Source organism: Nicotiana attenuata, unplaced genomic scaffold, assembly GCF_001879085.1.
Source record: "Nicotiana attenuata strain UT unplaced genomic scaffold, NIATTr2, whole genome shotgun sequence".
NCBI lineage: Eukaryota > Viridiplantae > Streptophyta > Magnoliopsida > Solanales > Solanaceae > Nicotiana > Nicotiana attenuata.
In genome coordinates this window covers 418018-435549 of record NW_017670755.1, presented here as the reverse complement: position 1 = coordinate 435549, position 17532 = coordinate 418018, and the positions used below count along the sequence as shown (strand labels likewise).

The window sequence follows — 17532 nt, the reverse complement described above, 5'->3', positions numbered from 1 at the left end:
CAATTCCACTCATCTTATCTCTAAAACCCAATCCACTATCTCCATTTGTGTTCTTCTCATCTTCATCACTCCCCTCCTCTTCACTCTCTCCACTTTTGAACCCTCCACTTCTCGAAAACACCTTTTTTCTTCAAACAACAAATCAAACTCATCATTTCAACATGCATTGCAAGGAATGGGCTCTTTGTACATAAAAGGAACCAGAGCCATGAATGATCTTATTATAGCTCATCTAACTGAATCTGTCACTGTGAATGAACTTAAACTGTTCACTAGACTCTTCTACAGGTCAAAAATAGCCTCAAGATCAGACCTTTTATTCATACTCCCATCAAAGTCCATTCCTTTTGAAAAAGCAGTTGCTGAAGAACACAACTCATTCTTGAAAATCCTTTATAGCTACCAAAAGAGCAACTCAACATCCGATTTCGACACGACCCAATTCAAGATATCCAACAAGAAAGCAAATGAAAGTGCAGAGCCCATCTGGGGTCGCAAAATTCGCAGTAATTTCAGTCAGTTTGATCACAATACTGAGTCAACTCGGTTGAGTTACGGCTCGGTTGTTGGATTCTATGCTGATGAACTTGACCCGGAAAATTCCCTAACCGGGTTCTTGGACCGTGTACCAATGAGTTTAAGAAGATGGGCTTGTTATCCAATGCTATTGGGTCGAATCAGAAGAAATTTCAAGCATATAATGCTAGTAGATTTGAAGGAAATATTACTACTCGGCGACTCACTGAGTCGAGTCAAGAATTTGGGTCTAGACTCGGTTCTTGTTTCAACAATAACTCAGTCTACTGTAGTATCCAAGCATGGAAGAAAAAAATTGGAAAAAATTCAGGCCAATGGTAAAAAACAAGCCAGTCCAGCAATAATTGTGGGAGGAGCAAGAGGCGTTCGACGATTATCAAATGCTATGTTAACAGAAATTGTACGAGAACCATTGGAACGTAAGAAGAAGAACTCGGTTACTGAGTCAGTTCTGCTTAATCAACTCGTTGGAAATGAGTTTATACTGAAGAATGTGGAGTTGATTTTTGGCGAGTCAATTGCTGAACTGAGTTCACTCACTGAGTTGGATAAAAATTCAGATTCTTCATTAATGTTTGTGTCAAAATTTTCAATAGTTAGGCGAGGAAATAATAATGTGGATGTTAGTTCTTTTTTTAAAAAGTATTTGTGTTCATTTCCTTTGGATTCCACAGCTTACGGTGATTGTTAGGCACCGAATTAACTAGAAAAACAGGGAAATTTTAGGCTTACATTTTCTTTTAGCCATTTTATCCTTTGTAGTATTTGTTCATAACAGAATTTCTTCAATTATATTCTGAAAATTTCGTGTTAATGAGATGGTACTTCTATTCTATTCGTTTTATTATGTTTCTTACCTGGAGAGAAATGGGAGGGAAGGTTAAATTACTAATCGGTTGATAGGGTAACATGCTAGTTTAAAAAGAGATACGGAAAGATCATTTATGTGATGAATAATCAATGAAAAATTTGTTATGATAAATAATTGTATATTTATTTGATATATATTATCAGGCGTGTCAATTTATGATCAACAATCTGGCGTAATTATAATTGTTGTTGCATTTGCTGCAACCTATTCGATACCATAAAAGTTTATTCTTAATTTATAAGAGAGAAAATACCTTTTACTAGTTGCTCCATTTGATAAGACCTACTTATTTGATAGTACTAGGAGAGTTTATTCTTAATTTAATAAGAAAGAAAATAAAAAGACACGTAAAACATTCACTTTCATCTGACTCATTTAAAATGATAATTTTGATTGCATTAATCTATATATTTAACTTACATATCAAAAGTTTCGTAAAATTTCTTTAGTCCGTGTTCATCAAATATCTTCACGTAACATGAATCAGGGCAGTGGCAAATTCAAACAAAAGGGGTAGTGTGTGTTTGGGAGCACATTGATTGGAATTTGGAACCATGTGATGTTTTACCAAACTTCCGCCGTGTTTTTAACCCCCTTTTTACAAACTCCACAGAAACATATGAGCAAGAGGAAAACGCAAACGAAATAACGTGTGATTATTTTTTCATGCTTTTACACTTTATTTCATGACAACTTATTTTGCCAGCCTTTTCCAGCCAACCAAGCGTCTTGACATCTCTAGCTTAAGTTTGACATTTTATAATGGTAAGGGAAGTAAAGGAGAAAAAGGAAAGGGCCAGGAGTTAACTGAAGGCTTGGACTCGGAGAAATACAAATAAAATACTTATCAAAATATTTTCAATAGTATGAACCCGCCACGTGGACTAATACTACAATGACATGTGTCATAGGAGTTAAGACGGCAAAGAAGAATGGCGTGTACAAAAGATGTGAGCAACACCTGTTGAAGGGTTAAATAAACAAGCTGATAATTAACTGTAGTTAACTGTTATTGTAATCACTAACTAGGTTGGTTAGTTAGTTAGTAAAGGTAGTTAGAAGTAGATATAAATATCTTCGTAGCTTAGCTTAAATGCACAGCAGTTCATTTTTCCTCATTTCAATGAAACAGTATTTTCTTCCTCCTCTCCTTTACTGCTTCAACTCGTCTTCTATCTGAGCTTCAGATCTACTGTCCATGGCAGCTAACATGGTATCGGAGCCACCGGCAGTGATCTAGGTTGTCATTGTCTTTCAATTCTCTCTTCTGATCTCTATTCTCTGCTTCTAGGTTACTTCAATTCTGCAAAAAAAAAAAAAAAAAAAAAAAAAAAAATTAGGTGCTGAATTGTCTTAGAGTAATCACAAAACCGAAGCTAGGGTTTGTATTCTTTCATTCAAGGTGAATTCTACAATGGCGATTGGCACTGAAGAAGACAATACAACAGCTCGTACATCAGCTACTGACACTTTTGGAAACTCTGCTCCAGCCGGTTCGTCATTTCCTTCTATCGATCATAATCACCCGCTGTACCTACAACCAACTGACACACCAGGTAGTTCTCTAGTCTCTATTCAATTGACTGGATCTGAAAACTATGCCTTGTGGAGTCGTGCTATGAGAATTGGTCTGTTAGGTAAAAGTAAGTTAGATTTTGTTGATGGAAGGTTTCAAAAGTCTAAATTCGAACCAGAACTTCATGATCTGTGGGAAAAGGTTAATGTTGTTGTGCTGTCATGGATAATGAATGCTGTCAGACATGGTTTGTTGAGTAGTGTGTTATATGCATCTAGTGCTCACAAAGTGTGGGAAGATCTAAAAGAAAGGTTTGAAAAAGTGAATGGCTCCAAAGTATTGTTCCTTCATAGAAAAATGCACAATTTGACTCAAGGAACCATGACTGGGGCAAACTACTTCTCAAAACTGAGAGATTTATGGGATGAGCTTGATGCTATAATGCCTTGCCCAGGGTGTCCATGTCCTGAGTCCAAGCTATATGCTCAGCACTTTGAGGCTCAGAGATTGCTGCAGTTTCTCACTGGTTTGAATGACTCCTATGCACAGTCCAGGAGTCAAATTATGATGATGACTCCAGTACCTACTATTAACAAGGCCTATTCACTTCTTGTTGATCAAGAGAGTCAAAGAAATTTGGCAAGCATGGCCCAGGTTACACAGCTTGCAGAAGGTCTAGAGAGCACTGCTCTGTATGGGAACAAAGGTCCAAATGTCACCAATGGAAGTAATAGACAAAGGAAGAACAATATTCAATGTGATTACTGTCATTACAAAGGGCATACCAAAGAAAATTGTTTCAAGCTAATAGGCTACCCACCAGATTTAAAGTCAAAAAAGAAAGGAAGTACACCTGGACTTTATGCAAATTTTGCAGGTAATCCAAATTTTGCAGCAGAGGAAGAGCACATCAGCTGTGCAAATCAACTGAACACTGGACCTCATCATCAAAATGGATTCACTTCAGCTAATTCTATAACACCACAAATGACACAGACACAACCATTTTTTACCCAGGAGCAATACCAGCAGATTGTTCAAATGCTTTCCAAAGGAAGTGCAGAAGGTTCTGGCTCATCTAGCAAAATAGTTGTTGCAGGTATTCTAACTCATGTGAATGCATTTGTGTCTCAGTGTATCAATAGTGATTGGATAATTGACACTGGAACCTCAAATCACATGACATCTAGACTTGAGTTACTACAAACACATAAGTCACTTCCTACAACAGAGAAAAAAATAGCTCATCTTCCTAATGGTAATGCAGTGTTAATCTCACACACAGGGAGTACATCTGTGTTGGATAATCAGAAGATTTCTAATGTACTCTACATTCCAGACTTTAAGTTCAATTTACTCTCAGTTTCACAACTCACCAAGGAACTAAAGTATATGGTAGGCTTCTTTCCTGACTTTTGCATTTTTCAGGATCTTTACAGTGGTCAGGTGAAGGGGATTGGTAGAGAGGAACATGGACTTTATGTGCTTAAAGGAGGTGTTTCAGAATAATTTTTAGTTCAAATGCAAATAAGAGTGCATCTGCAGTTACTGCTCCCTCTCTTGCAGGCTCAAGCTGCTTGTGGCACAGGAGATTGGGACATGCTCCCTTAGATGTAATAAGAAGAGTATACAAGTTGAATAAGTTGACTTCTAGTGACAGTCACCACTGTACTGTATGCCCACTAGCCAAGCAAAGTAAACTTCCTTTTCAGTTTAGTAGTACTGCAACTAAGTCCATTTTTGAACTAGTTGACTATAGTAGATATACTTGGACATTTCTTTTAACCTCTAAGTCTGAAGCTTATGTTGTGCTAAAGAATTTTCTTGTTCAAGTTCAAAATGTATTCTCTACCACAGTTAAGATTTTGAGAACTAACAATGGAAGTAAGTTTTTTAGTACTGATTTCAAAAAATTATTGTCTAGTCTTGGTATTGTGCATGAAAGATCATGTGTGTATACACCTCAACAAAACGGAGTTGTAAAAAGGAAACATAGAACTATTCTTAATATGGCAAGGGCACTCAGATTTCAAGCTTCTGTTCCTTTAAAGTTTTGGGGTGAGTGTGTTACTACAGCTGCATACATACTGAACAGACTTCCTTCCAAAGTGATTGACTACAAGTCACCCTTTGAGATGCTTTATTTTCATTCTCCTTCTCTGTCTCATTTAAGAGTCTTTGGTTGCTTATGTTATGCTGCAACTCCTAGAGTCCTAGACAAGTTCTCACCCAAGGCTGTTCCTGCTGTGCTTATGGGATACTCTTCAACACAAAAGGGTTATCTTCTGTATGAATTGTACTCAAAAACATTTCTAGTAAGCAGAAATGTCATATTCAAGGAAGTTGTCTTTCCTTTCAAACATGGGAAATCATATGGCAATCCTGTATTTCCTGTGTTGGATTTACCCTCTCCAGTGATTCATGAGAGCACTACAGTTGGTACTACTACACCAGCTCCTTTGCCATCACCTTCTCTGAATTCATAAGCTAACTATTTCTCAGATGTTGAACTACAACAAACATCTGGTCTGGAGGAGCATTTACAGCAACTTGACAATTTTGAGCCAAATGCTGCCCTTGATGTTCCCTCACCTCCTGCTGAAGTTCCTGCCTCTGATGCAGTTAGTGATGAACCTCCCACAGGCTGTAGAAGATCTTCCAGACCAAGCAAGCCTCCTATTTGGCTACAGGATTATGTCACAAAGACTAAAGGTACTAAGTGCAACTTCCCTATCTCTGCACATGTGAACTACAATCATCTCTCCCCCACTTACAGATAGGCAATCTCAGTTTACTCAGCAGTTTCAGAACCATCTAACTTCAAGGAAGCTGCATCTGATCCTAAGTGGATAGAAGCTATGCAACTTGAGCTACAGGCCTTGGAAGATAACAATACTTGGTCTGTTGTAGACCTACCTCTTGGCAAGACACCTATTGGTTGTAGGTGGGTGTTCAGGATCAAGTATAAGGCTACAGGTGAAGTTGAGAGATTCAAGGCTCGACTGGTAGCTAAGGGGTATAGTCAAAGAGAGGGCCTGGACTATGGAGAAACATTCTCACCAGTGGCCAAGATGGTCACAGTGAGATCTGTTATTGTTGTTGCTGCCTCAAAACAGTGGTACATCTATCAAATGGATGTACGTAATTTGTTTCTTAATGGTGACTTAGATGAAGAGGTATATATGGTGTTGCCTGAGGGGTTTGCTAGACAGGGGGAGTCTCAGAAGGTCTGCAAACTACAAAAATCCTTGTATGGCCTCAAGCAATCCAGGCAGTGAAATCTAAAGCTTACAGAAGCACTTGCACATATGGGATTTCAGCAGAGTCACTATGACTACTGTAGAATATGACCTATCCTTCAGGAAAGGAGATGCTTGCTGATGAAGTTCTAAGAGATCCTGGTGTCTATCAAAGCCTTTTTGGGAAATTACTATACCTAACTATGACCAGACCTGACATCTCCTTTGTAGTACAGGTCTTAAGTCAATTTATGCATTGTCCTAGAATTTCCCATATGGAGGCAGCATCAAGGGTAGTGAGGTATATAAAGCAAGCACCTGGTCTTGGACTGCTTATGCTTGCAGAAAACATAAAGAATCTGACTACTTACTGTGATTATGATTGGGGAGCTTGTGTGGAAACAAGAAGATCAGTAACTGGCTATCTGGTAAAGTTTGGAAATGCCCTGGTATCTTGGAAGTCCAAGAAGCAAAGCACTTTCTCTAGAAGCTCAGCTAAAGCAGAATTCAGGAGTATGGCCTCCTGTGCAGCAGAAGTTACTTGGTTGATAGGGTTATATGCAGAACTGGGAATCAAAGTTTGTTTGCCTGTGAAGTTAGTATGTGATAGCAAGGCAGCAATTCAAATTGCTGCAAATCCAATCTTTCATGAGAGAACAAAGCATATTGACATTGATTGTCATTTGTGAGGGAAAAGCTATGTGAAGGAATGCTGAAGACTGAATATGTACACACTGAAGATCAATTGGTAGACCTACTAACTAAGAGTCTTGGAAAAGCTCAACATGAGCATCTGTTGAACAATTTTGGGTTGAAGAATGTGTATCAATCATCAGCTTGAGGGGGAGTGTTGAAGGGTTAAATAAACAAGCTGATAATTAACTGTAGTTAACTGTTATTGTAATCACTAACTAGGTTGGTTAGTTAGTTAGTAAAGATAGTTAGTTGGTAGTTAGAAGAAGATATAAATATCTTCTTAGCTTAGCTTAAATGCAGAGCAGTTCCTTTTTTCTCATTTCAATGAAATAGTGTTTTCTTCCTCCTCTCATTTACTGCTTCAACTCGTCTTCTATCTGAGCTTCAAATCTGCTATCCATGGCAGCTAACAACACCCACGTGATTGTTTGTGTAGATACCATACCTGTTAGTCTCGAGGTAGTATATTAGAAAATAGCTATAAGGTTGGTAATTAAGGGCATTAATAATTATGACTTAGGAAAAAATCAGTCAAATCCCTGATTGCACGTGATTTGCTATTATTGTCTCAACTGTTACAAATCGCTCACGTAACAGTCAATTAATACAATAAATGTCAGTAACGAGCATGAGATAAACAAGGCAGGCGGTTATAAGAAATAGCACTATTTAAACCCCCTATCCATAACTTGTATCCCATCAAAAAATCTATCAAATCATACTGTCATTTATCAATATCCTTACCGTTTTGTATTATTTGAAAAATTGTTCTTTCCTACCGGAAGAAAGCGGCAACCATCAATAAGATTTCTATTTCCTTATTCTCTCAGTTTAATTCTTTATTATCGTTATTCTTTGTTCATGCCAAATATATTTGGAAAAGTGAATTAAATTGGTTGCCAGAAGCTCGAATTATTCTATTTGTTTGCTTAACATCAAATACTACTTTTTGGGTTAAACGAATTGATTTTGTACTGGAATCTGAAAATCATTTCACATATTGTTTATATATTATCTTTAACAATAAAATTATGTCTGGCACTGACCAAATTACTCAGCAGGGGAATGGACAAGGGGGTCTACCCCACACAATTCACCCACACATTATCCACAACGTTCACGTGATAACTCACCCGTTAGTTCTGCTAGTCGCAACATTGAGCAACGAAGTGAAGAACAATCAGGTTTGCATGACAATTTGAAGCAATTCATCGTTCAGCAGATATGTGAAACATTACGAGCTTTAAGAGGCAGTGTGTCAAAAATAGTTTCAGCTCCACCACCAGTTAATAAAATTATAGAAATTCCCCAATTCGGGGCTTGAAAACTCAAGGAGTGAAGAAATCCCAAACAATTCTGGAGCGGGAGGTTCAGGTACGCCAAATAATCTTGATTTACAAAATCTAATTCTAACATTGCAGAAACAGCTCAAGGACAAAATAAACCGATAGAGCAGATATCGGGTGTACCACCGATGATCAAAGGTGTGGATATGGACAAATATTCACAATAGTCATGGAAACCAAGCACAGAACCATTGCTGATACCAAAGAACATTAAAATTCTAGATATTCCTAAATATAATGGTCCAAGCTATAATACCCTGTATTTATGGATAAGTGTCATACAAGGTACCAAATGACCATGATATAAGGTATATGAAGTATATTAGTATTTAAGTAAATTGTGTGCTAGAATTAAGTATGTGAATAATTAATTAATTATAAGAATAATTATGGTATTAAATACGATTAAGTGGATAATGACTTTTAATGGGTTGCCACGTGGCATTAAGTTAGGTCAAGGGTGGCACCAATGTGCATAGATGAGTCATAAGCACTTGATGTGCCCTATTTAAACGTGAAAGTGCAAGACCTATCCATTAAGCTTTATGTTATTCTTCTTTGGCAATTTGAGATACAGAAAGGATGTTGAAGACTTTCCTTCTATTGTTGGGGATCCTCTTACCTTAGAACATAGCAAACAATGTATACACATAATACTCGATATATTCAACAACATGAAGTATGCCATGATCATAAGAAGTGCTTAGTTCTTGTTCAAAGATTCAGAAGGAGCAAAAGTTGTTCTTGGCAAGCTCAAGTAAAAGTATTTGATAAATTCGTCAAGTAAGGTATTTTAAGGCTATCCTTTCTTTCCTTTTGGAATGATCCATATGATACAAACGAAACGAGCAAATGCACAACTTTCATAAATGGCTCTATTCATAGAAGTACTAGGGGTGCCTATGTTCTTGATTACCCATGTATCCTATTATTATATCGTCTGTTCATGGGTCTCAGAAAATACGTAAGTTGATAAAGTTTATTTCATAATATTAATCGAAGACATAATGATCTTATGACATTTCGAGAGATCCCATTGACTTACTTCATTATGCATTGCATTCATTTATGCATGTGCATTGACCCATCACTAGATGGCGTTATATATGCATATATTATATGTATATGGGAAATGGGAAAAGGTTCTGGTGTTATATACGCACCACCACATGATCAGCTGGTATACGTTAATGATTTTGCCCACAGTGGCCGAGATGATATGATGGGATGCCCTCAGAGGCTTGATCATGTTATGTACGCACATAATATGCATCATATGATATTTATACGCATATGCATGACATTATAAATATTAAATGTGTCACAGAGCTATTCAGACTTACATGTAGAGTCTTTTACTCCATGTTTCTCTCATGTCTTTTATTTACTGATGTTCATTCCTTACATACTCGGTATATTATTTGTACTGACATCCCTTTTGTCTGGGGACGCTGCGTTTCATTCCCGCAGGTCCTGATAGACAGGTTGAGAGTCATCCAAGTAGGCTATCAGCTCAGTGAAAGTTGCTGGCACACTCCATTTACTCCGGAGTTTCCTATTTAGTCAGTATGATTTGGACATGTATTGACTAGTATGGTGAGGCCCTGTCCCGACCTTTATGACATATATGTACTCTTAGAGGCTTGTAGACAGATGTCATGTATATGGGTACTTGTATGGTCTTGTCGGCCTATGTTTTAAGTATACAAATGATCATGTCAGCCTTATAGGACCGTATGTCATATGTTTAAGACGGTATATCATGTTGGATCGTCCTATGTCGAGTATTTCCTCATGTTTTATTCTAGTTATCTCACGGCAGCCTTTGCGTCTCATATACCATGATAGTATGATACGAAAGATATGTTATGTTGGTACTCGGTTGAGTAAGGCACCGGATGCCCGTCGCGGCCCATCAGTTTGGGTCGTGACACGGGAGCCCAAAAATTAAAGAAGAGAATAAAATATATCTTCAAAATATAGCAAGAAAGCACAAAATTACTTAGAGAATTTATAGATTGCTTCCAACGAGAGAGGATTTTTCTACCCCATGTACCTAATAATTAGGCAGCGATAGCTTCTGCGAGAAACTTGAATGAAAGAAGTTCAGAAGCTATGAGAAGGTTAAAGAAAAGTTTACGAGAATTTCCACCAACCACTTGGAATGACGTTTATAACAGGTACAACACTAAGCTTTGAATAAAGGAAGATACTGTATCACAACCAAAGGTGGAAGACAGGTTCAGGACTAGAAGATCAGAGTTAGAACGAAGATGCAAAAAATAGGTACAAGCCTTATATGGGACCAGCAAAGCGATATCACGTGCCGTAACTAGAACATGTACGATTTGATCAAAGGTCAAGGTGAAAGGAAGTAGGCTCTTCTTCTCGATTTGGAAAAGAACGGGAAATGACAAGGTACAATGACCAGAATCCCATACCAAAATTAGTGGATTTTAATTTCAATATAAGCACTTCGAAGTTAGTAGTGGTACCAAGGCATGTGAGATAAGGTATGATGGCCTAAAGATATAAGGTCGGATCTTAGCAAAAGAAGACAAGAATTTTGGTATGAATTCTATAATGATCATGGTCATAGGACGACGAATTGTAGGATTTTATAAGCAGAGGTTGATAATCTGTGAAGAAAGATTATCTCACTAATCTATTTAGTGAGAAAGGTAAGCAATCTTATATAAAAAATAGGGAAGAATCACATAAGCCTTAATCACCAAAAAGAATATTGAATATCATAACCGGAGGTAAAGAAGTTAATGGAGTAACATATACAATGAAAAAAAGAAGAATTAAAATATATCTGACACATGGAAAGTGTATTCGACAAATCCTAGAAGGAGAGGGCATAACATTTGATGACGAGGATGCAGATGGCTTGTTCATACCCATAGTGACGCATTGATAATTTCTCTACTTGTTCAAGATACTAATGTGAAACGAGTTTTGATTAATCCAGGTAGCTTAGTAAACATTGTATTACTATGAGTAGTCAACGAAATGAAACCAACAGATCGCAAAACACCCAAGGCCCGTTCTCTGTCCGGGTTTAACAATTCAATTGTAATAACCAATGGAGAGATTACATTATCTAATTTCGCAGAAGGGGTAGTGAAAGATACCAAATCCCAAGTGGTAGAGGCAAACATGGTTTATAACATGATTTTAGGAAGGCCTTGAATTTATGAGATGGATGCAGTACCATCGACTTTGCATCAAGTTATCAAATTTCCACCTAGTGGGGGATTTTCATATCAGAGGAGATCAACGAGCTATACGAGAAACAAATACGGTGAATATAGCAAGTGGAACAACCAGAGATGGATAAGAAAAATAACAACTACAGTACTAAGCTGAGGAACCCACCAAACCTTCAGTGATTGCAATGACAGACATGAGAAATAAAGCAGACAAAGACGCAAGGCCTGATATGATTCAGGAACCGGTGGAAAACGATGCTATCAGAAGAGCTCGAAGATGTTATGTTATTTTTCCATTGGCCGGAAATAAAAGTTTACGCTAGAACAAACCTAAGCCCAGAACTAAAGAGTAAGTTAATTAAATTATTACGCGCTAATGTTGATTGTTTTGCTTGGTCACATTCAGATATGACAGGTATACCATTGGAGGTAATGACTCATAAACTAAATGAAGACCCGTTATACCCACTGTTTAAACAAAAGAAAAGAAAGCAAGGTTCCTTCAAAAACGAGGTAACACAGGAAAAGGTAAGTAAGCTTTGAAAATTGAATATATTCGTGAAGTAAAATATTCTGACTGGTTAGAAAATACCGTTATAGTTCCAAAAAAAGAATGATAAGTAGCGAGTATGTGTAGATTATACTCATTTGAATAAGACATGTACCAAAGATTTATTTTCTTTACCGCATATAGATCAATTATTAGATTCTACTACTGGTAATGAATTTTAAGTTTTTTGGATATTTATTATAGCTATAACAAAATTAAAATAAATCCTGAAGACGAGGAAAAGACTTCTTTATTACAGACAGAGGGACTTATTGTTATAAAGTTATGCCCTTTGGTCTAAAGAACGATGGAGCTACTTATCTAAGATTAGTAACTAAAATATTCCAAGAACATCTGCGGAAGACTATAAAAGTGTACAGTGCTGACATGCTAGTAAAGTCAACGCAGGCAAAAGGTCATCTCAAGTATTTGGAAGGAACTTTTGCAGTTCTTCGGAAATACAATATGAAGTTGAATATAGAAAAGTGTGCATTTGGTGTAGCATCAGGTAAGTTCTTAGGTTTTCTTTTTTCTAACAGAGGGATCAAGGTGAATCCAGCTCAAATTAAAGCAATTGAAGAAATACCATATGTGCTTACAAGCAAAAAAAGTGCAAAGACTCACGGGAAAGGTAGCAGCTTTGGGGAGATTCATATCTAAATCTTCTGAAAGATGTTCAAATTATTTTCATTGCTAAAAAAGCAAAATAAGTTTGAATGGATAGATGAATTCCAACAAGCATTGAGAGATTTAAAAACATACCGTCAAAGCCACCTGTGTTATCAAAGCCAAAAGAGGGAAAAAGACTGCTCGTTTACTTGGCTGTATATAAGGTAGCTGTGAGTGCGGTGGTGGTCTATGAAGAAAAAAAAGTACGCAATCTCCTATATATTATATTAGTAAGGAATTGTTAGAAGATGAAATAACATATTCACATTTAGAAAAATAAACATTAGCATTAATAATGGCATCAAGAAAATTACGAACTTATTTTTAATGTCATCCCATATCTGTCGTGACTACTTTTTCATTATGAAATATTTTATAAGAGCATGAGTATCATGAAGATTAGGCAAATGGACAATTGAATTTAGTGAATATGATATTTTTTACCAACCACTAACTACCATAAAGTTACCGGTTCTAGCATATTTTAGTTTGAACCTGCTCCCCTAGGCCGAAAATGAGGTACGTGCGTCTACTAGGTCTAATCTGGGACTTGGACCTTGCACACTGATGGATCCTCTAATGTAAAGGGAGCATGTTTGGTTATTATTTTAATAGCACCCATTGGGAAAATTGTTAGATAAGCGATAAAATATTACCCTATTACTGACGATGAGACCGAGTATGAGGCAGTGGTTGCAGGTTTGGAACTTGCAAAAGAAATGAGAATCGAGCAAATCGAAATTAAAAGCGATTCTTAGTTGGTAGTTAATCAAATTCAAGGGAATTACATGGCAAGAGAGACACAGATACAACAACACTTGGAAAAGGTACGAGATTTGTTGCATCAATTCCGAGTATGAAAAGCTATTCAAAATCCAAGAGAAGAAAATGCGAAGCAGACACATTGGCAAACCTTGGATTGATAGTAGATATAACAAATTTTAAAAATGCAATAGTGGTGCATTTATTTCATTTAGCACTCAAATCAAACAAAAAGCAAGGTAAATTTTAACAGTTTAACATGAGATTGGCTAAATGAATTTAGAAATTATTTGCAGCATAGAATATTGCTTTAAGATAAAAAGCAATCTCAACGGCTATGAATGCAAGCTACTCATTATTGCTTGGTAGAAGGAAATTTGTATAAAAAATATTAAGTGGACCCTTAACAAGTGCCTTGGCACTGGACAAACTGAATATATAATGCAAGAAGTGCATGAAGGGCACTGTGGAAATCATGTAGGTGGTAGATCATTGGTAAAAATATTGATAAGAGCTGGATATTATTGCCACAAATGGAAGAAGAAGCGAAAGATTTCAAGTAAAAGGTACGATAAATTTCAACGGTATGCAAATCAATTGCCTAACCAGCAGAACTACTTCATTCAGTACTTGCACCATGGCCGTTTATGAAATGGAGGATGAATATTGTAGGTCCATTACCACGAGCGTCGGGAAAGGTATGATTTTTACTAGAAAAAAAAGTCGTAGACTTCATTTGGAGAAATATAATTTGCCGATTTGGGATTCCAAGAGAAATCGCATGTGATAGTGGACCACAGTTTGTGGGAGCAAAGACTACTGAATTTCTTAAAAGTTGAAAAATCAAGAGAATAACTTCATCATTATATCATTTCGTTGCTAATGGACAAGCATAGTCGACAAATCAGATAATTGCCAACAACATGAAGAAGCGCTCAGAAGAAACAAAGGGTAAATGGCCTGGAGCGTTACCATGGGTATTGTGGACCTATAGAACAACATCCAAGACAAGTATGGGAGAAATTCCTTTCTAACTCGTTTATGGTACCGAAGCTCTAATCCCAGTGGAGATAGGGGAGCCAAGTTTGATATATAAATATATGGATGAATTTTGTCACGACCTAAAATCCCAACTCATCGGAGTCGTGATGGCGCCTAACATCGCATTGTAGGAAAGCCAACACACAAAAGAAGATACGAAAGAATTTCAATTAATGACTAACACCAGGATAATAATATAGTGTAAAAGCAACTCGAAAGTGTACGTTATAAGTCTAAAACCAACACTGACGCCAACCATCCCAAGACGTTGAGTCACAAGTACATGAGCTACTAGATTTTACTAAATATATTATTTTGAAAGAAATACAATACTGTCTGAAATGTAGAAATAGTACAAGAGAAATAGGCAGATGACTCTAAGGCTTGCGAACGGAATGCAGCTCTACCTCGAATCCCCTAGCTAGTATCCGCTAACAACCTCTCAAGACTCCGCTGGTATCAATGTCCAGATTTGCACAATAAGTATAAAAGTATAATATGAGTACAATCGATCCAATGTATTTCGTAAGTGTCGAGTCTAATTCCGAGGAGGTAGTGATGAGGCTAAGACGAGATACCTACAATAATCGTGTGCAGTTATATATCAAGAAGTAACGCAATGACATGTAAAGTATCAAGTATAACAACGGGATTATAGCAAGTTAAAATGATAACCAGTACACAAGAAATGGGGCAAACGGGAAGTAAAGTAAAGCATCACTGAGTAAGCCACTACTTTTAGTTTTACAACAACTCTAAACAACCTTTCAAAAGTAAATAACAAAGCCACAAAGCCAAGTCCACATTCCGAATATCAAAGTAAGGAGCACTAAAATCAACAAAATGGTACGACATCACCCTTCGTGCTTTTACTCTCATCCTCACATCATGATATAATAACAAGTACGAAAAAAACCTTCGTGCATATTCTCACTTTCACTCAAGCACGGAGGCAACCTTCGTGCAATGATATCAATATATGTACGAAGCACAAAAATACCCTTCGTGCACAATTACTCTTCCTCACAAATAGGGCAAAACCCTTTGTGCATTTCACTCTTTCTCACCAAGCATCACATACAACACTATACCAAGCAAGGTGAAAATCATAATCAAAATCAATAATAGTTTTTTAACACGACTCGTCATGTGAGAATTTACCAACAATTTAGCACCAACAACCGATCAACAATTCAATGATCTCATTGCCCAATATCTCAATAACCTCAATATAGGAAATAACATGAATACGAGAAATTAAAGAATAATACAATCTATCTAAAGTATGGAAGACATATTACACAAAGTGACATGGCACAAATTAGGCTAATTCTACCCCAGGCTTATTCCATTTTCAATACATATACACTCATCACCTTGTATATACGACGCCCAACACATAAGTCACGTAACAAGTAGACTGAGTTACACCCTAATTCCCTCAATGAAGGTTAACCAAAACACTTACCTCTTTTCGGAACACAATCAATTATCCAACACGGCTTTGCCTTTACAAGAAGTCTCCAAACCAACCTAATCTAGTCAAATATTGTTCAAACAAGTCAAAATAAGCTTTAGAAACTATCCTCATATGAAAAAGGTTCAGTGTTTAACTTAATTGAAAAGTCAATAAAAAGTCAACATGTGCCCACGTGGTCGAATCTGAAATGAAGATCAAATCTCGATTACCCATTCACCCCCGAGCCCGAATATGTGATTTGTTTCAAAATCCAACCTTAATTTGAGATCTAATTTTCAATTATATAAAATTCCTATATTCTACCCAAAACCCCCCAATATCTACTCTAAGAATCTTGGATTGCCTGATAAAGTTCATGAAAAAGTAATGGAAATTGAATGAAAACAAGTTAAAGTTACTAACCTACGAAGCTGGGAAGAAATTGTTCTCCGAAAATTGCCTATATGGATTCTAGGTTTCAAAAATGATGTAAAATAAGTTATGTCCCGAAAAACCCAACCTTTACCCAGCTGCAGGTATCGCAAATGTGAAGCCTTTTTCGCAATTGTAATATTCGCAAATATGAACCACTGATCATAAATGCGATCAGTGCCTGAGCCTTCTAGTTTTTGCAAATGCGACCAAACCTTTGCATTTGGGAATGTCCCATACCCCACAAAAGCAAACCAAGCTTCACATTTGTGAAGCTGCTCAACCATTGCCTAGTGTCACAAATGCAACACAATAGTCGCAAATGCGATGAATCCCTATTCGCAAAAGCGACTCTGACTTCACAAAAGCAAAGTACCTAGTCCCAGACCCTCTTCACAAATACGAGCATTGTCTTGCAAATGCGAGGCTCGCCCCTCACAAATGTGAGATCTGCAATTAACAACACCAGCAAATTTTCAGTGATGCCAAAACCATTCGCAATGCATCCGAAACTCACCTGTGCCCCTCGAGCTCCAATCCAAACATTCACACAAGTACAATATCATCACACAATCTCGCTCATAATCTCAAATCATCAAATTAAAATTAAAAAATCAAGAATCAATCATAAAAACTTAAGAATTTTCATAGTTCAACTCAATTTTCCAACTTTTCCCATAAAGCGCCAAAATTCCCTCGGACCACACGGGACCCCAACCAAACATGCGTACAAGTCCAAAATCATCATACGAACCTATCGGAATCATCAAACCACCAATATGAGGTCGTTTACCAAAAACTTTGACCATGTTCAACTCTAGCCACTTATAAAGACAAAATTAAATTTTTTTTCCAAAATTTACATTTAGGCTATCTGGAAATCGATACAGACCGTGCACGCAAGTCATAAATTGTTCAATTGAGCTATGGAAGGTCTCGAAAAACGAAAATAAAAGCTAGTACTCAAAACGAAATATCGAGTTTTCACATATTCCATCTCTAAAAGAAACATTCGTCCTTGAATGAACATAGAAATGTACCTAGACTAGTAAAAAGATTCAGGTATCAAGTCCTCATATAGGACTCGGACTTCCAAGTGGTCTCCTCAATCAGCTGAACTACCCAATGCACTTTCATAGAAGGAATATCTTTAGATCTCAACTTTCGAACCTGCTGGTCTAGAATAGCCACCGCCTCTT

The 17532-nt window shown here is 37.0% G+C and overlaps 2 protein-coding genes across 2 annotated transcripts; both read left to right on the top strand.

The window, feature by feature from the left end:
- The first annotated feature begins 208 nt into the window (after positions 1–208).
- On the top strand, positions 209–1228 carry LOC109243039. The gene has a single exon (XM_019409930.1). The coding sequence runs from the start codon at positions 209–211 to the stop codon at positions 1226–1228; it is 1020 nt and encodes a 339-aa protein (XP_019265475.1).
- A 5042-nt stretch (positions 1229–6270) lies between these two features.
- LOC109243038 (uncharacterized mitochondrial protein AtMg00810-like) lies at positions 6271–6852 on the top strand. The gene has a single exon (XM_019409928.1). It carries the CDS (start codon positions 6271–6273, stop codon positions 6850–6852), a length of 582 nt encoding a protein of 193 aa, XP_019265473.1.
- Positions 6853–17532: the final 10680 nt, after the last annotated feature.